Source organism: Haliotis cracherodii, unplaced genomic scaffold (assembly GCF_022045235.1).
Source record: "Haliotis cracherodii isolate W230 unplaced genomic scaffold, xgHalCrac1.p SCAF_3, whole genome shotgun sequence".
In the NCBI taxonomy this organism is placed as follows: Eukaryota; Metazoa; Mollusca; class Gastropoda; order Lepetellida; family Haliotidae; genus Haliotis; species Haliotis cracherodii.
In genome coordinates this window covers 39,829,976-39,854,403 of record NW_027266286.1, presented here as the reverse complement: position 1 = coordinate 39,854,403, position 24,428 = coordinate 39,829,976, and the positions used below count along the sequence as shown (strand labels likewise).

At 42.0% G+C, this 24,428-nt stretch overlaps 2 protein-coding genes across 4 annotated transcripts; both read left to right on the top strand.

Annotated features, from left to right (window-relative positions):
- Positions 1–8,330: 8,330 nt before the first annotated feature.
- LOC139473612 (uncharacterized) lies at positions 8,331–9,893 on the top strand. Its single transcript, XM_071256283.1, has one exon. The coding sequence runs from the start codon at positions 8,331–8,333 to the stop codon at positions 9,891–9,893; it is 1,563 nt and encodes a 520-aa protein (XP_071112384.1).
- Positions 9,894–14,078: 4,185 nt separating this feature from the next.
- Positions 14,079–23,388, top strand: LOC139473588 (cytochrome P450 2U1-like). 3 transcript variants are annotated; one of them, XM_071256250.1, is made up of 11 exons: positions 14,093–14,150; positions 14,994–15,025; positions 16,199–16,481; positions 16,622–16,827; positions 18,457–18,563; positions 19,044–19,210; positions 19,370–19,504; positions 20,793–20,987; positions 21,484–21,531; positions 21,746–21,943; positions 22,276–23,388. In XM_071256250.1, the coding sequence occupies exons 1-11, from the start codon at positions 14,093–14,095 to the stop codon at positions 22,455–22,457; spliced, it is 1,611 nt and encodes a 536-aa protein (XP_071112351.1). In that variant the 3' UTR covers positions 22,458–23,388. The 3 variants fall into 3 exon arrangements, with proteins under 3 accessions (XP_071112350.1, XP_071112351.1, XP_071112349.1); XM_071256249.1 differs by lacking the exon at positions 14,994–15,025 and having other exon boundaries at positions 14,079–14,150; XM_071256248.1 differs by lacking the exons at positions 14,093–14,150; positions 14,994–15,025 and adding an exon at positions 14,545–14,955.
- Positions 23,389–24,428: the final 1,040 nt, after the last annotated feature.

Sequence of the window (24,428 nt, the reverse complement as noted above, 5' to 3'; positions counted from 1 at the left end):
TTTATTTGATTTTATTTACTGTTTTGTAAAGCAATCACTTATAGATGAATATGTAGCTGCGATATCGTCACGCTGAAACATGTGTAGAACCAGTGGAAGTCGGACAGAAAAAAGGGGAGCAGCACACAGCTTCGATTTCGCGCCTACATATTTATTTATCGGTGATTAATAGGATGATAAAAAAATCGAAAAGTGCTATCTGAGGGTTTGACACTTATATTGGCAAACCCTCAAAGCATGTGTCAGAAATAAAATCACAATTCTAATCTTACCAACAGGGACAAGTGCTGCTATGACTCCTCATGTTGAGACACATAAAGAGAAGGGCATATACTAGACATTTATTAAACATACAGAGAAGGGCATATATAAACATAGAGAGAAGGACATATATGAAACATACAGAGAAGGGCATATATAAACATAAAGAGAAGGGAATATATGAAACATACAGAGAAGGGCGTATATGAAACATACAGAGAAGGGCATATATGAAACATACAGAGAAGAACATATATGGAACATACAGAGAAGCGCATATATGGAACATACAGAGAAGGACATATATGGAACATACAGAGAAGGGAATAGATGAAACATACAGAGAAGGGCATATATGGAACATACAGAGAAGGGAATAAATGAAACACACAAAGAAGGGAATATATGGAACATACAGAGAAGGGCATATATGGAACATACAGAGAAGGACATATATGGAACATACAGAGAAGGGCATATATGGAACACACAAAGAAGGGCATATATGGAACATACAGAGAAGGGCATATATGGAACATACAGAGAAGGGAATAAATGAAACACACAAAGAAGGGAATATATGGAACATACAGAGAAGGGCATATATATAAACATACAGAGAAGGGCATATATGGAACATACAGAGAAGGGCATATATGAAACATACAGAGAAGGACATATATGAAACATACAGGGAAGGGCATATATGGAACATACAGAGAAGGACATATATGAAACATACAGAGAAGGGCATATATGAAATATACAGAGAAGGGAATACATGAAACATACAGAGAAGGGCATATATGGAACATACAGAGAAGGGAATAAATGAAACACACAAAGAAGGGAATATATGGAACATACAGAGAAGGGCATATATATAAACATAAAGAGAAGGGCATACATGGAACATATAGAGAAGGGCATATATGGAACATACAGAGAAGGGCATATATGGAACATACAGAGAAGGGCATATATGGAACACACAAAGAAGGGCATATATGAAACATACAGAGAAGGGCTTATATGGAACATACAGAGAAGGGCATATATAAACATACAGAGAAGGGCATATATGGAACATACAGAGAAGGGCATATATGAAATATACAGAGAAGGGCATATATGAAACATACAGAAAAGGACACATATGAAACATACAGGGAAGGGAATAAATGAAACATACAGAGAAGGGCATATCTGGAACATACAGAGAAGGGCATATATGAAACATACAGAGAAGGGAATGAATGAAACATACAGAGTAGGACATATATGAAACATACAGAGAAGGGCTTATATGAAACACACAGAAAAGGACATATATGAAACATACAGAGAAGGGAATAAATGAAACATACAGAGAAGGGAATAAATGAAACATACAGAGAAGGGAATATATGGAACATACAGAGAAGGGCATATATATAAACATACAGAGAAGGGCATATATAAACGCACAGAGAAGGACATATATGAAACATACAGAGAAGGGCATATATAAGCATACAGAGAAGGGAATAAATGAAACACACAAAGAAGGACATATATGAAAAATACAGAGAAGGGCATATATAAACATACAGAGAACGGAATAAATGAAACATACAGAGAAGGGCATATATAAACATACAGAGAAGGGCATATATAAACGCACAGAGAAGGGAATATATAAACATACAAAAAAGGGCATATATAGACATACAGCGAAGGACATATACAAATATATAAAGAAAGGAATATAAAAACATACAGAGAAGGGAATACATAAACATACAGAGAAGGCCATATAAGAAATACAGAGAAGGGAATATATAAACATAAAGCGAAGGGCATATATAAACAAACAGAGAAGGGCATATGTAACATACTGAGAAGGGTAAATATACACGCACAGAGAAGGGAATATATAAACATACAGAGAAGTGCATATAAAAACATACAGAGAAGGGAATATATAAACATACAGAGAAGTGCATATATAAACATACAGAGAAGTGCATATAAAAACATACAGAGAAGTGCATATAAAAACATACAGAGAAGTGCATATATAAACATACAGAGAAGTGCATATAAAAACATACAGAGAAGGGAATATATAAACATACAGAGAAGTGCATATAAAAAACATACAGAGAAGGGAATATATAAACATACAGAGAAGTGCATATAAAAACATACAGAGAAGGGAATATTTAAACATACAGAGAAGGGAATATACAAACGCTCGGAGATGGGAAAATATAAACATACAGAGAAGGGCATATATAAACATACAGAGAAGGGGATATATAAACATACAGAGAAGGGGATATATAAACATACAGATAAGGGGATATATAAACATACAGAGAAGGGGATATATAAACATACAGAGAAGGGGTAATATGCATAAAATGACAGAACGCCTGAATTACGTACAGGTCGGGGTAATATGTATAAAGTGATTGAACACCTGAATTACGTACAGGTCGGGGTAATATGTATAAAGTGACTGAACACCTGAATTATTTACAGGTCGGGGTAATATGTATAAAGTGACTGAACACCTGAATTACGTACAGGTCGGGGTAATATGTATAAAGTGACTGAACACCTGAATTACGTACAGGTCGGGGTAATATGTATAAAGTGACTGAACACCTGAATTACGTACAGGTCTGGGTAATATGTATAAAGTGATTGAACACCTGAATTATTTACAGGTCTGGGAAATATGTATACAGTGACAGAACACCGGAATTACGTACAGGTCTGGGTAATATGTATAAAGTGACTGAACACCTGAATTACGTACAGGTCAGGGTAATATGTTTAAAGTGACTGAACACCTGAATTACGTACAGGTCGGGATAATATGTATAAAGTGACAGAACACCTGAATTACGTACAGGTCGGGATAATATGTATAAAGTGACAGAACACCTGAATTACGTACAGGTCGGGGTAATATGTATAAAGTGACAGAACACCTGAACTACTTACAGGTCAGGGTAATATGTATAAAGTGACTGAACACCTGAATTACGTACAGGTCTGGGTAATATGTATAAAGTGACAGAACACCTGAATTACGTACAGGTCTGGGTAATATGTATAAAGTGACAGAACACCTGAATTACGTACAGGTCTGGGTAATATGTATAAAGTGACTGAACACCTGAATTACGTACAGGTCTGGGTAATATGATTAAAGTTACTGAACACCCGAATTACGTTTCTGGGTAATATACAAATCAACTATACACTTGAATGACGAATCTGGAAAATATTTATTGTGGCTAGACACGTAAATTGCTAGTATATATTATTTAAGGTGAGTGGCCATCTGAATCTCGAGTCTGGGTAATATGTACTCTCCCAAACAAGTAGGGCTCAGGTAATAAAAAAAAGTTATGAACGGTCCTTAAAAGAGAGATCAGAATTGAAAATAACTGCAAGAGATAGAACGGTTTCGGAAACAAAACCTAACGCCACATTATCCGACACACTGCATGTGGGTAGGTCATTCTTGATTTTGACACTTCAGCGATAGATCATCAACTCGCCCTGAGCCATTTGTATTGTTGATTTCCATTATCCACTGTAACGTGTAAGCTCTCTACTCTAACTTTATGCAGTATTTGTGATCAGATTTGAAATATGTCGTATTCAACGTGTTGAACGCCTTACATCTTCCCGAGGCAAGGGCGTTAACTGACTTTAAAAGTCCAGTTTCCACCCTTGCCGAACTAGGCTGGTATTATGGAGTTACATTTTGGTTGAACTAACGAGTATATGCACAGTCCAATCAAAATCGTGCAATGAAATCGAAATCCGGTTCGTAAACTGTCGTGCAGATTTCGGTCGATTGCAGGATTTGCAAAGCATGTGCACTGCCAACTCTTTGTCAACAAATATTTTCCCAAATCGTTTCATATTTTTAATCAATGTGCTCACTTGATCTGATTCACTGCACGATGTAAAACCCTTTATATTACAATATAGATCTTAGATTATTGATCAGATTGTCTTAACTGGGCGCCGCCATTTTGTTTGAAGCAAATGCAAGTGGTACGAGAGGTGGAATCTGATTGGCCCATAGGAGAGGCTTAGAAGGGACATAACTCGTTTTAGCCACTGGTTGCGCTACGATCGAGCCCTGGAATTCCAGCCTAGCTAGGCAAGGATGGAAACTGTACTTTTATAGTCAGTTAACTCTCTTGCCTCGGGAAGATGAATGGCTAAGGGTTATTGGCATGCTTCGAACTGGTAGAACTCAGCGAGAGGTCGCCAATATATTCAACGTGTCTCAGTCTGTGGTTTGGACTTTGGAACAGGTTTCATAAGACACGGAATGTTAATGATCAATAAAACAAATCCAGAAACCCAGGCTTGTAGAAATCGAATCTGAACAGCCAACAAAATCGCTGTTCATTTGCGCCAGGCAACCCGAGTTTATTTAGGTTTGTTTGTTGCACTCACTGCAGTATTCCAGCTATATGACGGCGGTCTGGACTAGACAGTCCAGTAATTGATACCATGAGCATCGATCCAAGCAATTGAAATGCGAAGACATGCATCAACCAAGTCATCGAGCCTAACCACCCGATCCGGTTAGTCGCCACCTACGACAAGCATACGCCAATTTACTGACTAGAAAATCGTCTGCAAGCTGCTAATTTGCATGCTGCACGCTCAGCGACCACGCGTTGTAGCACCGTAACCCGACGACACATTCTAGCCAGACGCCAATAGTGTTTAGATCGTAGAACGGAGGAATGACCGATGGTCTGTGTAATGTTTTCATATGAGTCCATATTCACTCTGGACTTTTTGGATAGGCGTGGACGTGTCTCTCATCCTCCTGACGAAAGCTACGCGAACGTCATCGTAAGGCAACGTGACAATAGTTGCGGTGGGTCTGTAATGATATGGGATGGGATCACTGTTACTGCCAGAGCGCCACTATTGTCCTTGTGCGTATCGTAACTGACTACCCCCACTTGCAAAACATCATCAGATTGCTATAGCTAGCCATCAGTCCTGACTTAAACCCCACAGTGCACGCCGCGGACTTGCTCGGGAGACGTGTACGCCGACGTCAAAGGTCACCTGCACATTAGCCGACTGGAAAAGACTCCCTCAAATTGTCATTGGGAGACTGTTCTGTACTTTTCCCCACCCATTACCATTATTCGATACCTCTTTATTTTTCAGTAATCATCTGTTATTTTCAAATAACCCCTACTTTTTTTGAGAGTATTTAAGTGGCTAGACACCTGAATTACGAGTCTTGTCGATGAATAAAAGAGGTTACATGTGTAAATATATCGAGTGTGGGTCATCTCAACAAGTGGCTCTACATTTGTCAAATGATCATACCCACATAAATAAAGTAATTAAACATGTCCAGGGACCGCTGGTACATACAGAGAGCCGCAGGCATACACGCATACACTTGCTTAGGAGGCATAACAAGTGGCTATATATACGCCTATCACATTGTACGTCGCCATAGTAATCAGATATCATTTAATGACCAGGATACTGATAGCCATATGAAGAGGTACTATGCTCCATTGTCTGCTGCCAGTTGTCTAGGTCGTGCAGGTTGTAATTGATGACGTGAGCGAAACTTTGACATTAAATGTTAGACTATATAAATAATATATAAAATAGTGGGGTTTGAAGAGCTTGCCTAGCTCCTCAGCCTTAAAGCGCAACATAATCTCCGCTCGTTCTTGTGGCGAGTGACATTTCTAGAGGGACAGTTTTGTTGAGTAATAGGTTTCAAACCTATCCAAAAAAAATCATGAAAACTGTGCACAAATATGAATTCAAATCGCTAGTTGTGTGTTGTCATGACTGGTCTTAATCGTGGATGACATTTGTCCTTTTGCTGCAGTCGGGACAGTTTCAAGGTAGAATTATTAAATAGACTGTTCCCGGCACACGTCCGAGACTCCTGTTTCCGACTCCAAGCCCTGTTCAACCATGTGGCAATTGGACAGACGGGCGTTCACCTGTTTGTCCCTTAACTGCTGTGGCACCTGTTTGCTCGCCCGGTCCAGTTGTGTGGACACATTCCAATGTCATGTCCAATGAACCGGGAACTGGTCAATCTGTTTATTTGTCAATTCGCCGGACATCTGGACACACGAGGTGTTGGACACGGACACCGCTGTCGATTGCGTGTCTTATGGCAAGGCATTGGCCATTTCCGCGCTCCGTTCCATAAATCTCATCTAAGCGCTCGATTGATATTCTCACTAATCGCTTCATCTGGTTACCAGTCGGTTCAACAGGTTTCTCATTACGGCATTCAGGCACATGTAACGAACGAAGCCTTGTCACGTGTTTTATGTCTACTGGGTGGTTATTGTAACAACACGTTTTACATGTGTTTAACTGAGCGAAGAAATATCAAATTTGGCCACACATCGATTACCCCCCTTGGTAAATGAAACGAGGCCTTAACTAATTAAGACATTCAACAGGTCTGTCTGGACACTCGTATTGTTTACTCACCTTAAATAACAAACAACCACATAGCAATCTTGTCATAGCTGCAAAATTGTTTTATATCATGCAGGTAGTTTAACAGCAATTAGAATAAAAAATATTATATTTTCAAAAAGACAGCATCTATTGTTAGATGAGGTATGTTGCCAACCGACTTAGTGACGTCACAGCATGAAATTAGTAGGGCGATACGGTGTTGGTAAAATACAATGGAAGGAATAATGATTTAGCTCCACACAGTGGTGTTAGAGACCTCGGGCTGATACTTCAATATCCCAGCTTACCTCGACACGCAAACCACGCACACCTTGCCAACACTTGGAGCAAAATGGCCATATGTCAATAACTGTATCCTCCTCGAAAACTTACAAAACTTCATCGATTATGCGATAGTCACAGCTGCAAAAGGAAGGAGAATTTTCGGAAGGTGGGTTGCCTGTGAGAAGACGTCATGTTTGTCCGTGAAAAATAACCAGAAAGTTATATAGAGTTAGCAAGTCAGCGGTGCTAAATTGGTAAGTGTTGATGTACAGTAGAGACACTATTCACTTGACATACACTCTTGTTGGTTTTGACCTTTACCATTATCTGGTATACTTGAGGCGGACTGAAGTCGTGTGGATCTGTAAAGGAACACATTTCACTTTGAAGGCCACGGATTAGATTCATTCTTTAAATGGTTACTGTACTTTTCTTTAAATCGTGTAAACTGTTTCCAAGAGCGAGTAACCTTTTGTCATACTAACGAAAACATGATGAATTATTTTATGTACTACATGTATTAGCCTCATCAACAGACTATTAGGTAAAGTTCATGGTTTTATGAGCGGGTGGGGTTGGGCGTGTCCGAAACGTGCCCGGGGAGTGGAGGTAGGGGTCTCATATGTATGGTTAGGGTTGGGTTGGGAGTGAGGTTTAGAGAAACAAAGGTTAACAGAACATGTCTGATGAACTGCGGCGAATGTGTCGGTATGATCCCGTGTCTGGTTACTCCGCCATTGAGACATGGGGGCTTGGGTGTCTTCTCGGCTAGATCTCACGAGAGTTCGTTAAGATATCAGTTCATGGTGTGAAGACAGTGTATGCTGTACAAATCTCACGCGATCAGACACAACTTACCTTATATGTTACCGTTTTGAAACTGTTAAACAGTTCTTTTATGATCAACTTACATATCTGTGTAACGATTAACTAACTACAGACATTGAAACGAATAAATCGAGAATAGAGAGAGAATAAAAAATGAATTGCTTTTGGGGGATACAATAACGTTTTTCTGTTACAAAGTTACAAAAGCCAAATGTACGCTTTAATGTACGTTATTCGGCAACCTTCACCAAATTGGTACTTCAAGTCGCCAGATTGTGCCGGAGAAGAATCAGTGTACCAATCACACATGGATCAGGTGGCAATTTGTTTAAAAATTAGTTTTAATATTGTATGCATGTAATAATAAATTAAATCAATTTCGTTTATTTCAGAATATGGTCGTTTAAAGGATGTGTGTCTAAAGAAACCCTTGACTTCGTAACCTCCAGAACATTTGACGACCCGTGATGGCGAAAGTAATAGACAGACTGCGTATCCAAGGGGTATCCCCGTCTCGGGAAAACTCGTTCAGTTCTCACAGCGAAATAATTAAGCCACCACCCCCTCCTACAGAGAAAGCATGGGTAGCTAACGGTGACAATTTCTACATGCCCGGTCAGCGACCAAGTTGCAGTAAAGAATTTCTCAACAACAGCTCCAACCCTGCTTCCAGACGAATGGAAGTCCTCACACGCATGCGCACAGCGAACCAAGGCATCTCGACCATGGACACCAACTTTGGTCCGTCAACTATTCAGTTTGTGCTTCGTGGGAAACCAGTTCGGGACAAGTTGGGGAAATACGTCGGTCCAGACACATTAAAATTGCTCCCAGACAGAATTCAGCCTCTGCAGCCTACCAACACTCAAGACATCGATCGTCAAATCCAAGTCCACATTGGGAAGGCGCATAGTGAGCCTACAAATAGCGCCGTGTTGGAGAAGGAGATGAGAGACATTAAAGCAAAGGACGACATCAGTCTTCCCGCTTTCGCATCCCCGTACTTCATGCTTGGTCCAGCGCTGTCTCCGTCGTATGGTAGTACTTTCATGGCCAAGAGATCATCTCGGTCCCAAGGGGAAGGGTTTGAACTTACTGGGCATAAACTGAAGGGGGTGGATAGCGGGACATCCAGATCTGGGTACAGTGAGATGTACCCTAGTATCGATACCCCCCTACGTTCACCTCGCCGGTTCACGCGCAACGCCTTCAAGGAGAGCCCGTCTCCACTCGTAGCCCCAAATCCTCAGGCGCTCAATCAATGTCTTAGTGTCAACCAGAGCATTCGCCTTCCCCTGGGAACCCAGAACGAGGCTATCAAGCTGAAACACTTCACCCAGTTCGTAAAGAAAGATGCCAAAGTGTGCTTCAATAATCCTTACAGAAAGGTGAAGAGAGAACGTCGCACCGTCGCAAAGCCTGACACCCAATACCAGTTTGACTCTGTCTCGAGTTACGTCCATTTCAATCGGATCTACCAGCAGCCCACCCCCGGCCGGTCAGTGGCTGTGCATATCCCCCAGATGTCCGGCTTCCCCGCTCACTGCACGGACACCGTGCTGCTGCGGATGATGCTGGAAATGAACAGGCCAGGTGCGACTAGGTCTCCGGACAAGTACTCCGACGTGGCTGTCCACAGAGATTTAGATGAGTTCCTCATGGTGCGCTCACCTTCAGCCATCAGTAAAGCTGCCTCTGCCAACAGTAAGAAGACCGGGCGGAACAAGAGTGGGAAAAGCAATGTGGACACACCTATAGAGGAAGAGGGAGACTGTGCGTGGGCCGGCAACCAGGGGACAAAATCCGGGAAATCTAGGGAATCGGAAACGCAGGGCATGAATGCACAGAAGGTTCAAGAGGCTGATATGGTGAAGGAGGCTAAGGCTGTGCAGGAGGCTGGGGAAGAAAGGGAGGAGGTTCAGTTGCAGGATGAAGCTCAGCTTGTTGATGAAGGAATAGGCGAAGCGGAAGACGGATGTGTCGAGGAGGAAGAGGGAGTCAATGAAGACGAAGAAGAGGGTAGAGTATGATACATGCTCTGTTATGGTACGGGACTCAAAATAGTGCGAATATAAATAGCTCATCGGACGAATGCAAAGCGAATAAAGGACCTGATGTATTATTTATGATAAACACGTTGTTTAAAATGACTATTTATTATTGTACCTCCTTCAATTTGACCTGCATATTTCTGTGATCTCATAATGATGTTCGCCATTTGAGCTATGTCGTATGCACAAAGTCAAATTCAATAAATACACCCATGGACACCTGGAGGGCAGGTTGCGTGGCTGTTGTCACACCACAGACGACTGTATATATATGTTGAGCCTTTTCGCACATAATAATAACGACGGACGGGAGTGTACCTAGTGGTCCACTCGTAACACCGAATACACGAGTTCGATTCCCCATATAGTTACAATGTGTGAAGCCTATTTCTGTTTTCCACCGTCGTGATATTGCTGGAATTTTGCGAGAAGCGGTGTAAAGACATACTCCCTCACTCACTCACTTTATACCGACGGAGAGTAATGTATAAGTGGTCATGTTTTGTGTATCTGAAACTAAAACATGCAGTTCTGATTAAACGTATTCACAAAACGTTAGTTTGTTGTATCTTTAACTATGTTGAGACGCACCATCAATACTTCACGGGTTTGTTGACACTACTTCATCCGTCACTGCGTCGCTGTACAGTCGCCACCGAGTCAAGCCACTGTCTGGCTTTGTGCCATAGCGTTGCGGCCTGTATCTGTATGCATTACTTTAATGTCGGGCAAAGTAGGATTTACACAAACTTCATGCTTCTTGCTGTTTGTTGTTTGTTGTTTAACGCCGCATTCAGGAAAATGCCAACTTCTTGACGGCGGTCTGTAAATAATCGAGTCTGGACCAGACAATCAAGTAATTGACATCATAAGCATCGATCCACGCAAGTCAGCTACCCTGACCATCCGATCTCGTTAGTCGGCTCTAACGGCAAGCATGGGTTGCTGAAGACCTATTCTCTAAAAGGATCCTTACATGTTCAAAGTTCATGCACGAAGTAGGGCTCACTTGACTTCCATGAGTAACACACGGTCCCATTTCATGACCTGAGTAAAGGGCTCCCGTCACTGTGCTGTTTAGTGCGTCGTTGCGTCTTATTTCTACCCACATTTGGGCATCGTTCCAATGCACTAGACGTGTCGATAAAGGCGAAATTTGTTAAAGAAATCGAGACAAGCAGATATCACTTGAACAGGCGTAATCTTACTTTCATGTGCAAAAGGGTTTGATTTTCATTAATTAAATTGAGAAACTTTGCTGATGGCTGTTTCGGCGTCTTTGTCATGCATACATACACAGATGTTTATACTTAAAGAATCAATAATTCTTCCTCTATTTGTGATTTTGGGCATAGCTATTTCTTCAATAAGGACTTATTTGTCAAACCATGTGTTTTCTTTTCACTCTGGCATCATAAGAAGGGGATTTCCCAAAGCGTCGGGGCTGCAAGCAGTAAAAATCACTGTATTTTAGATAACAAAAAAGATTACTGCCCTCGGGCTGCGTTAATCAAGAATGATTGTCTTCAAGCAACTGGAGCCTGTTTCGTGTCGACGTGACTTGCTGCGCTGTGGGGTGGGTTTTAATCAAGTTACGCGTCACTGTTACACTGCATAGCAACCGTAACGTTGTATTCCTCATAATAAAGAAGTTGACATCCATATATTCTCTTCCTTAACCGTATTATAGTCCTGCATCACGAATGTGGAATATATGTATTTAATAAATCAAAACCAATCTAGATTATAAAAATGCAATTCTAGCTAACTCTATCCCACATGAAATCAGCACCAGTAAAGATTATTTTTAGAGGAGTAAATGTGTGGACTCACACGCGTTTTTTAAAAAAAAATGTGAACAGCACACAAAGGTTGTTAGCTACCGAGAGCTCACAAAACACTTTTGTTTTATGTTTAAACAACGTAAATCAGCCTTATCTACAAAGTGGCGACCCTCATAACTTGCCATGGACCTGCAGTCGATACTAAACAGTATTGTCACATCAACAGCACGGACAATTTCTGGTTTGAGATCAACTAGCGGCAGATTAACGCGCAACCGGTTGAGGGAACTCAACAACCGGTCACGTCGTCCAGCGATACGTCCAATGTTGCACGCCTAGCTTGGTGAAGACAGCATCTGAGGTTCTGAAGACAAGATTGGTACAGAGCACAGTTCACAGATGAGTCCAGCTTTCATCTGGATAGCTCTGAAGGTCTTGCAAGGTCTACAAGCGTCAGGACAACGTTTTAGAGACGTCGACGCTTGCGTTACTCAACGTCGTTTGTTTGGGGGTGGAAGTGTAATGGTATGGTGTGGCATCACAACTCATGGGAGAACACAACTCACCACTGTTAATGGCAATTTGAATGGCGTAGGCTACCAGGACGACATCAAGATAATGTTCTACACTTTGTGCAATGTAGGGACGTAAAGTCACGTTGCAGCAGGCTAATGCCCGCCCACATGGTGCACGTGTTGTAACACTTATGAGGCAGGATATCATTGTTGCAGTGCCATGGCCAGCTGTTTCTCAAGACCTCACAGAACACGTCTCCTGTTACCAGGTATGGGTTTTGTCAACGAATCGTTTGTAATAAAACATGGATAAGACGAATGGCTAAATATATACAGTTGTATATGTATTAAGTTGTCATAACATAACATTTATATCACTGTATATGAAGCACGGTTGCCTTTGTCCGCTTGTGTAGACAAATGTAGTTACGCCCGAAACAAGAGTGGACTTGTACATAGATGTGTTGTGATGTGTGCTATACCGCACACTACCTTCAGAATGTGTGTACGGGTACTACATGGTCTGCACGTGAAGATCCGGGTTAGAAATGTTCTTCAGCAATCCATGCTTGCCGTAAAAGGCAACTGGCCAGATCTTCACAGGTCCGAGAAATTGAGGATTATCACATGTTATTAATGCACGATGGACAATTATGTTAAAAATAATGCCACGTCTCTGTAGCTCACCTGGACATTCAGTCAGATATTGAACATATCAACAAAGACAGCCACTTAACATTTTGCTTGTCAACGTCCTCATTCAAATATTATCTGCATTATTTCTGCGGACTAAAACATGAAATACCAACACTCAACTCAATGGTCTCAACAATGTGATCCTTGCAGAAGCATAAACGCCAAAGTTTAGTTCCCTTGGTCTGGCAATTTCAAATATTCCAATTATGCATTTTGAGAGAATTTACAATCACGGTCAATACAAGGTTAAAACGTGTATATCTACATTACATGCGTGTTAGATCACACAGCAAACTAACCAAATGCCACATGCCAATATAGTAATGGCCATAAGTTTCAGCTTTCCAAGTGAAAAGTCAAAGAAGGTCATAATTTTAAATATCACAACAAAAACAAGCGGAACCTAAATGCTGAACCCAACTACTAACTACACATGTACCAATGTCATTCCATTTTAAACAAAAATGATATGGCTATTTCAATATACGTTTTTACGTTTGAAGAAGATGGTGGCCATATTGAAATTACAATTTTGAAACCTTAAAAAACTTGAACCTCCTTATAGTAACAACCATCCACAAGTCGATCGATCTTTCCCGAGAAGCGGAAACTGTACAACATTTATGGACGATGACATGCGACAATATAAGCCTTTCAGGTCAGGTGAGCTAAGAATCCAGTTGTTACTATTACCGGCATAGGTCGTAGGAGGAGGATTCATGAGGACTGTCCAAGTGAAATGATGACGGAGATGACGGATTATAGCATGGAGACCCAACGCTCCATGCATTATGGCACATTTTTAGCATGAGTAGATATTGGTAAACTGACACCTGTGGGTAATTCATTGTGCAACAAGTGATTCAGTATCCCACAATTTCCCCGACTTACCATGTGCGAGAACTGAGCTAGATCTCTGCCACAATCTATTTAAATGCTGTCGGGCCCATGCATGTGAGGAAAGCAGGGCAGTAATAAATACTGGGAACTGTGATCGTCTACACGAAAACAGGTATCTCCCTGGTGCCATGCCCAGCTATACACCCCTGTAAGTCCCCCATAGAACCACATTTTCCCTGTAATTGTTATCACCCCACGATTATAAGAGAAGAGTGTCGGAGCTGAGATAGCTTGACCCTGTTTAGAGGCTTCTAATGCAGGCTGAGCCTGTGTTGGGTGGCTTATGCGGCTCAAGAAGGACTGTACATGTTTACCCTGTCTAAAGGTAGATTCTTGTTTAGGTGAGTTTAGGGTAGATTCTACGCAGAGGAATGGCTGTGTAGGTTATAAATTGGCCTAGTTTAGATAAGTTAAGGGGAGATTCTACGCCAGTGGAAGGACTGTATAGGTTAGCCTTCTTTCGATTAGTTTAGATTAGTTCTGCGTTAGGGGACTGTACACGTTACCCTAGCTGTGATGGGTGGTTTGTCGGGCTCGGGGAGGATAGCAAAATGAATTATGAAAAGGACTTTACAGTAGATATTATACATTTCCAGTTTTTTATTTCAATAAATTGAAATGAGCACAACAACTTTGGCTGTTTTCTGTATATGTAATTAACACGAGTGTATATAAGAATCAAGGGTAGACAATCGCTGTAGGACTAAACAACGCCCACTGATGAATGTGTTGTGAACTGTACAGCTATGTAATTGTAAGCTTAATTTTGGAGTTTGAAACGAGCAGCTAATCCAGTCTAATGAATGTAACTAAACTGGCAAGTTAAGCCAACAGTACTACCAGTTGTGTGCCACATTTGTCAATATTTTCCTTATCACCTGCATGGAGATCGTCGAGTCAGCAAACCATTCGCTTCCGCCTTATCAACATCTGTATGCTGGTATGAGAGGGTGTAGGTCAATCTGTAATACTGATTGCACAACGCATGTGCCACAACGAGCACGCTACACCAGTGCACTATAAGTCATGGGACACAGTGAACAGAACACGTTACTTCACTGAACGTGATCGTGGAAGCAGACTAGTTAGTGCGTGTATATCAACGTTATAGCGGGGAAAGGAAGTATATATTCCTAACATAAACAGGTAGGCACATAAGATCAATAAGATTTGTGTTGTTTCAGACGATGTGTTCTATGCAGAAAAACTCCTGTCAGTTTGTATCATTCAATCAGGCGCAGATGGTTGTAAAACAAACATACTACACTTATTGACATGTATCCTTCGAGACCTCGTAGCATAAATGGGTCAGTGTTATTTTTTAAAGCTAAGTATCCCTATGCACTAAGCTACGTATCCCTATGCTCTAAGCTACGTATCCCTATGTACTAAGCTACGTATCCCTATGTACTAAGCTAAGTATCCCTATGCACTAAGCTACGTATCCCTATGCTCTAAGCTACGTATCCCTATGTACTAAGCTACGTATCCCTATGTACTAAGCTAAGCATCCCTATGCACTAAGCTACGTATCCCTATGCTCTAAGCTACGTATCCCTATGTACTAAGCTACGTATCCCTATGTACTAAGCTACGTATCCCTATGCTCTAAGCTACGTGTTCCTTGGCACTAAGCTACGTATCCCAAGGCGCTTTTTATCATACTTCATTTGTCTGTTAAAAGGCTGTGATCCAGTGATCCAGTGCAATCTGTCGCGATTAACCTCACTCATCTAGAAATGGACGTACAGTATTAGACTATAAGAGGCAGGGCTTTCGGGATGCCCCCAGTAGCCCATGATTGTGGTAGTGAGGCTAAAGTTGCCCTGATGGAGGAAGATTGTCCTGGTTGTGGAAGTTACTCATACTGTCAAGCCCAGGCCCGATTACCAGCTCGCCGTGATATTAGTATGACATGGCTGATATGATTACGTCGGCGTAAAACAGGATTCGCTCTTTTTCACCCCACTGTCAAGGTCACATTCAGTCGTTTAAGAAAACACAAAATGCTGACAAGTATGTCTGATTAGTGTGTCTGGCCAAGACTCAATGATACAACCATTGGTTTGTCTTGCCAGACACACTAATGGTTGTAGCATTGTGACTAAGTCTGGACTGTACAGTTAAATGACCCACCCTACGGCCCAGACTTAGCCCCCAGTGAGTCTATTTCTTGTTCCGGCAAATGAAATCTGCCCTACATGGAAGACGCTTCCAGGATGACGAGGACATAACGGCTGCCACAGAGGCGTGGTTAGAGGGCCAATCTGCGGATTTCTATAAAAATGGTATTAAAAGCTTGAAGGACAAATGGAATAAGTGTATTGAGGTGAATGGAGATTATATTGAAAGTTGCAAAACGTATTGAACGCCTCTCGTATGTTATCAGCATTCGGAAGAGCGCACGATGTCTTGGTGCTGCTTGCTGCCGGGCTTGAGTACAGGGCTGGTGTTTGGGGCCGTTTTGGCCCTGGCGTGGTGGTGGCGGCAGTCTCGACCCCGGAATCTTCCGCCCGGCCCCTCCGGCCATTTCCTGTTCGGAAATCTCAAAGATTTTGGTCTGAGACCAGAGATTAACTTCATGAAGTTCGCAAAGCAGTACGGCCCGGTGTTCAAACTGTACTTCGCGAACAGGCTCATGGTTGTCTTGAATGGATACGACGTCATAAAAGGTAAGATTTACATATTTTCAAGACTTAACATTATGTTAGCCAAAGGAGTTTTGTCATTAATCGTATTTGTATCGCCTGCATCGATGATCATGAGTGGCTGATGCTCTTGATGAAGATCGTGGCATGATGTTGTCTTGTAGCGACTCTGGTAGGAGAGGCCGACGCCTTCGCTGGCCGCCCCTCCCTCTACATCAACAACACCGTGACGGGGGTTAACGGGCTGTCTCAATTGCCGTACGGGGGAAGGCGGCTGAAGGAGCAGCGGAAGTTTGCCTTCTCCTGTCTCCGGGAGATCGGGAGAGTGGGGAAGATCGAGCTGGAGGAGAAGATCGTCCAGGAGATGGAGGTGAGAAGGTTATGGAACATCCTCGGCACCATGGGCCGCTATTGTTGGTCTGTTACAGTATGTGAGATATGTATGCAGCTACCCGTTATAGCATATATAAGTGTGTGGAGCATATCCTAGGACAGCCGAGGGTGACAACATATATAATTGTTTAGGGTCGTTTCGGTTGTACCCAGATGAATCCCTTGATGAAGGTCAAAATACCAGTGTCTAGTATGGCGTCACTGAGGTAATAAACCAAGGATATAAAAAATGTATATGTATGGAACTTGGGGGAAATTTCCGCGCACACTTCGTCCAGCTTAAATCTATGCGCGTGGGATTCTTCTATTTCTATCAATACTTGTGCCCTTCTGAACTACCTTTGTCTGCAGAAACCATACTGTCAGGGGTGAAGTATAAGGTGTTTTTCAGTTCAAAATCACCGATGTTTTTCACCGAATTACCTACAGGTCTGGGTAATATGTATAAAGTGACTGAACACCTGAATTACGTACAGGTCTGGGTAATATGTATAAACTGACTGAACACCTGAATTACGTACAGGTCTGGGTAATATGTATAAAGTGACTGAACACCTGAATTACGTACAGGTCTGGGTAATATGTATAAAGTGACTGAACACCTGAATTACGTACAGGTCTGGGTAATATGTATAAAGTGACTGAACACCTGAATTACGTACAGGTCTGGGCAATATGTATACAGTGACTGAACACCTGAATTACGTACAGGTCGGGGCAATATGTATAAAGTGACCGAACACCTGAATAACGTACAGGTCTGGGTAATATGTATAAAGTGACTGAACACCTGAATTTCGTACAGGTCGGGGTAATATGTATAAAGTGACTGAACACCTGAATTACGTACAGGTCGGGGTAATATGTATAAAGTGACTGAACACCTGAATTACATACGGTTCGGGGTAATATGTATAAAGTGACTGAACACCTGAATTACGTACAGGTCGGGGTAATATGTATAAAGTGACTGAACACCTGAATTACGCACAGGTCGGGGTAATATGTATAAAGTGACTGAACACCGGAATTACGTACAGGTCTGGGTAATATGTTTAAAGTGACTGAACACCTGAATTACGTACAGGTCTGGGTAATATGTATAAAGTGACTGAACACCTGAATTACGTACAGGTCGGGGTAATATGTATAAAGTGACTGAACACCTGAATTACGTACAGGTCTGGGTAATATGTATAAAATGACTGAACACCTGAATTACGTACTGGCCGGGGTAATATGTATAAAGTGATTGAACACCTGAATTACGTACAGGTCGGGATAATTTATATAAAGTGACTGAACTCCTCAATTACGTACAGGTCGGGGTAATTACGTTTAAAATAAAATGCGAAGTGACTAGAACTCGGTTTGGACGAACAGAAGATGTGTAACGGGGGCGCCGAGGAGCCCGCAGCCGTGGCTGATAGAACAGCTGATACTGAATTATAGCTATTGCCTACAATGACGCGAATGTGTTGTGGGTTTGGTCGGACGGAAGTTTGAACATTATACAGCAATATTTCGGTGTGTGAGCTAATTGTGGGCGAAGATCCAAAGTGATTCAGGTCGTGCATGTGTGTACAAAGAACGTTTCCACCGACAGGTGCTGTCGTCAACATTCGACAAGATGATCGGAGAGACGTTCGAGCCTTATCCTGTCATCTTTAAGGGGGTCTCCAACATCATCTGTAACATCTGCTTCGGGTCACGGTACTTTCAGTGTGTCTATAACAGACCTTAGTATTTTTGAACAAACAACTCTATATTGATTCCCGAGCGTCGTCTGTCTCCCAACATCTATGTCTTTTGGCACCATGACACATACTGCGACATTGTCAAATCTGAGTTGAGGCATATGCCAAAGACTACCATGCAGGCACACATGTTCACTATAAACCTTGAGGCAGGAAAGTATACCTACACGCGTTAGTTGTAACACACAACTTTCATATAATACATGTACATCTTAAGACTGAATGTGTAGTCAGTCCCGGTGACATGGCTGATGGGCGTTGGGGCGTTGCTCATGGGTTCAGTCACTGGTTTTCCTGGCCAAGACTCGAATATTTGCAGGCAACCCCCATAAGCTGGAACAATGCTGACTGACGCATTGGACGACATTCACACACTCACTCAGTAAATACTCGGTACTGTACTAACTCATCTCCCCTACCTGATGGCTGCCGACAGGTTCGAGTATGATGACGAGCGCTTCCTGACACTACTGCAGACGTTCGACCAAGAGAAGAACCCAACCAAGAAGGCGGCGCTCGTGCAGTTCGTGTCCTGGCTCCGGTTCCTCCCCTCCTACCGGAAGCTGCTGAACAAGATCTATGACACCTGTGGAAAGTTTATAGGTGCGCCAGGAAGGGTTACTATATAATAGGATATAAATATTCCTAGGGTAGTGTGTCCACAAGCAGGGTGTTCACGACAGTGCGTATGTGTGTACGTACGTGTGGAATAATTGGGACGATCCGGCGTGGCTGTTCACTGCTGGGTTATTTCTTTTCTAGACGTAATACAAGGAATAGTAGACGAACACAGGCAGCATTTCCGACCGGAGAACGAGGTTTATGACGTCATCGATGCCTTCCTACTGGAACAACACAAAGCGCGGGAAAGCGGAGATCACAGCTCATCCTTTACAGGTATGTATGTATATTAGTCCTATATCCTAATCTGAACTATACTCTGTGTTTTGAACTATACAATTTAAAACAAAACACATCGCTCGATACGTTATCCGACATTCGTATCACTAGTTATATAATATGAATAAAATAGAAAATAACAGATGATTACGGAAATACAATGAGCTATGGAGTAATGCTGATGCATGGTTAAAAAACTGGAAGGACTAGGTGTAACATGACAGTCGACAGAACATGTTGAGGGTGTATTGTGAGGGTGCAAACTACCAGGAAAGAAGACAGGAGTGTGCAGTCAAAAATTAAAGTTTGAGATGACTTGGTCAAACATTCGTTTCTACGACGTGACATGGTCCGAATCAGTCTGCCAATGACAAATTGAGGGAGAGTTGGTGCAGAGACTTCAGGCTGATTTGTTAATGGTGACAGCCGAGCATGCAGATTACTGCTTGCAGACGATCATATAATCTGATCCTCTTTTCAGCGACTTGAACTCGGTGCCCCGGCCTATGTGAACAGCAATTTGATTGGTTGTTTGGACTCGTTAACTTAAAGCCAGGGCCGATCATTAACATTTTGTGTCAGCAGAAACCTGTTCTAAAGTCTGCAAATCACAGCCTGAGGCACATTGAAAATATTGGGTACTTCCCCAAAGTTTGGGGTGTGTTGTGACTTAGGTTCCTTATCTCTCTCATCTTTGAAAAATTATATTTTGAAGACTGATCATAACATTTACATATCCCCTATTCTCTTTGGGGATTCTCTTTATATATATAAGTATTTACAATTCGAGTGTACATGCAGTTCGAGTGTACAGTTCCATATATTTATGTAAATATAAAAAAAACCACAACGCTGAATACTGAGTAGAGCAGAGCCTGTATCGGTCACCTGGCGTGCAACACAGGCTTTCAATGTCAAACAACAAGGAGTTGTGGACATTCAGTAGTTTATTTCAGACACATTGTGCATTAAAACAGATTTTGAATGAGTCTGACGAGGCTGTTAGAATAAAGGACATTGTACACCATTCAGTAGACGTCATTTACTATAGGAGCCGCCATATTGAGCTGGAATATATTGCTGAGTGCGGCGTTAAACAACAAACAACAAAATCTATTACAGGGATGGGAATGGTCCTAAAAAATCATATTTGTCGCCCCAAATACCCTTTTGTACTCCATTAAACTGCCAACATCTGTTATGAGTGCAGCATATATCAGACAACAGACGTATAGCGGGAATCTGTAGCACGTGCATTAGGATATTACTATAACTGTGTTATCAGATGACCAGCTCCACTGGTTCTTGGGAGACTTGTATATTGCCGGAAGTGAGACCACCACTCGGACTCTAGTCTGGTCTCTGGCACTACTGGTGGCGCACCCGGAAGTATACAAACGCCTACAGGCAGAAATCAATGACGTCATTGGCCATGCACGCAATCCGAAAATGAGTGACCGACACAACATGCCATATATGGGTACGAACCTGTTCATAACATGCTTATGATTATATCTTACGTTAATGAATGAATTAACGTGTAAGTCCTTGTGCTTTTGCGCTGACATTGCCCTACTACTCATGACTCATGTGTGATAAGGATACCTTTTTTTACTTTTTAAATGCTCGAATAGTGTGAGTGTGGCGATAAACAACAACCAAATGAAACAATATTTTTGTGTACTTGACTAGATTGTTTCATGAGTTATGCCAATTACTACTTACTATTACTGTTACTTTTACTGTTCGTGATACTATTTGGTGTCTCTACTCACGCCTCCTCCTCCTCCCCCCCCCCCCCCCCCCCCCCCCCTAGCTCCACACACACACACACACTAAATAGTTCTGAATATGAAGAAAGGAGCTATCGAGATTTAGGTATATTTTGGTTCAAATTGTCACATATAACTAAATATTACTGTTAGTTATTAGATAATTAATGAGAATATATCACTTGGCGACTGTTCATATTTCAGAGGCAACGATACTTGAGATCCTACGCTTCTCAACAGTGGCCCCGTTAGGTAATTATGCCAATGGAGATCATGATATAGAAAACACACGATAAAATCTCTTTCTGTCATATGCACTAGTGATACGCCGTCATTCAGTAGGTCCGGACAATGTAGAAAGGAGTGTGACAGTGTTGCAGGTCGTCACGTCGTGTCTCGGCCATACGTGAGGTACCTCTTTTACAGGTACTAATGTGTATTCACATTTCATTGTATTCCCCCGCAGCTGTCCCTCACGCAACGACGCGTGACGTTGTCATCAACGGCTATAACATCCCCAAAGACACGTTCGTGTTTATCAACCTGTGGTCAATCCACTACGCCGCCAATACGTGGGCGGATCCGGACAAATTTGACCCCACCCACTTCCTGGATGCAGAAGGCCAGGTGTGCAGACCTGAAGCATTCATGCCCTTCAGTGGAGGTACGTGGAGAGTGCGAGTTAAGTTTAAGGCCGCTTTGAACAGTATGTCCGTTATATCGCGGCGTGAAGGTACATGGAATTGTTCCAGCAACCTCATAGTGTGTACAAGCCTATACAAAGGTACTAAGAAATAACTTGTTGATATACCAGGATATGACCTGACTGCACGGTAGGTCAGTATGATATACTGCAGCTGGTTTCCATGGGTGTAGTTGCCCTCTTTTGGGGAAGTGTTCCTTTTCAAACGACCAGTATATTCTTGTATAGTGTAACGTTCTTTTCAAACGACCAGTATATTCTTGTATAGTGTAACGTTTTCTTTGTTGTGACAGGTGCCCGTGTGTGTCCAGGGGAGTCTCTGGCTAAGATGGATACCTTCATGTTCCTAACCAGCCTTATGCAGAGGTTCAGCTTCAGCCTCCCCCCGGGGGCGGACCCACTCAAGGCCGTACACAGTGACATAGGCACGGGGCTGCCCCCTCCCTTCAAACTCAGGGCAGAGAGACGGAAGTGAAAAGGAAATCATCTCCCCCAGGAGCTGCGTGACAGTGCACCGACTATGTGTCTTGTAGCAGTTGATATCAGTTATAAGTGAGGACAAAAGCATGGGATCCTCATACAAACCATTGAACTATCCATGAGACATGATATGAACTGTATATAGTATAACTACGTTTTGGCAGAATGGTGTGTTTTGCTTACCATATAATACACACCTAGAGATAGGAATCAGCAGTGACGTTAACATTCCCTGTAACACTGTGATTGTATTTTTGATGACGGTCTTCTGAGTTTCATTTGATATTGTAGCTATAATCATCCAAGTGTCAAGGAGTATTGTGGAAAGTATTGTAACTATAATCATCCAAGTGTCAAGGAGTATTGTGGAAAGTATTGTAGCTATAATCATCCAAGTGTCAAGGAGTATCGTGGAAAGTATTGTAGCTATAATCATCCAAGTGTCAAGGAGTATTGTGGAAAGTATTGTAGCTATAATCATCCAAGTGTCCAGGAGTATCGTGGAAAGTATTGTAGCTATAATCATCCAAGTGTCAAGAAGTATAGTGGAAAGTATTGTAGCTATAATCATCCAAGTGTCAAGGAGTATTGTGGAAAGTATTGTAGCTATAATCATCCAAGTGTCAAGGAGTATTGTGGAAAGTATTGTAGCTATAATCATCCAAGTGTCAAGGAGTATTGTGGAAAGTATTGTAGCTATAATCATCCAAGTGTCAAGGAGTATTGTTGAAAGTATTGTAGCTATAATCATCCAAGTGTCAAGGAGTATTGTGGAAAGTATTGTAGCTATAATCATCCAAGTGTCAAGGAGTATCGTGGAAAGTATTGTAGCCACCAACAATGGGAAATTGTTAGGACTCCAAAGCCAAATATCAGAATAATGAGTGAGTTGGGTTAAACCCATCTTTTAACAGTATTTAAGTTATAGTCTGACAGGGCCACTGATATGGTATTGCGATCCGTGTAAGATAGTTTCAGCCTTAGAATAAATAATGCCTCATCAGAGAAGATGCCCCTCATGTGACATCAGCGGTCAAGTGATAAGTGAGTAGACATAGGTTCGTTGTTCTTGTCCCTATCTCATTAAAATCATATCGAAGTTCTCGCTGCCGCTAAACAAAGCGAGAGCTAAGATCTGATTTTAATGAGATTGTTCTTGTCCCTACATGCCTCGTGACAGACGCTAGAGGAACTTTGCTTTCACAGAATATGTGTAGGATAAAGCACGACTCCGAGGTTATGGTCGGGAAAGTAAGACCTCGCAAGAGGGTACCGGCAAGGTAAGAACGAGGTTTTCTTACCGGAAGACCTGCCCTAGGGTCATTATGTGAAAATGAGCTGTATCGTAAACAACAGGCAAAATCTGCTATAGGTTTATAAATATCGTAAAAGGGCGTCAGATTTATCTTGTTGGTTTCTTCATTATTCATAGGTTACTTTTGGTATGAATCAACTTATATGTCCGTCAACGATGTGTGCAAAGTATGTCTAAAAGCAGTGCTGACTGGTTTGGTAGAAGGCTGCCAGGTGTCTTTGTGTTACTTGTTAGAGAAATAGTGACCCAAACACATTTTTCTCTAGCGATTTAATGACACACTTTTATCATGTATTGCTTGGATATATGTTTTTTTTTACCGTATTCATATGTTGGAAATGTTTTTGTGACTTTGACTGTCACACATGCGGGCTTATCTGGAACTTGTAGATACTTCTCATGTATTTATGGTCATTTTGTCCACCTCAATAATTGTACATATCTGGTCGTAAATACGAGGGGTGTTCATTAAAGATTTCCCCTAAACCACTTAGGGTTATCATATTTGGTTGAAATTTCACATGTGTAATGATACATGTATCTATGGGTTAGGTCTGAATTTGCAGCACCGAACTATTAATCTTACCACTTTCACAGGTGTTATGATCGAGTAGGGTGTGACAATGGAGCCAGTAGAATCCCGAGCAGTGA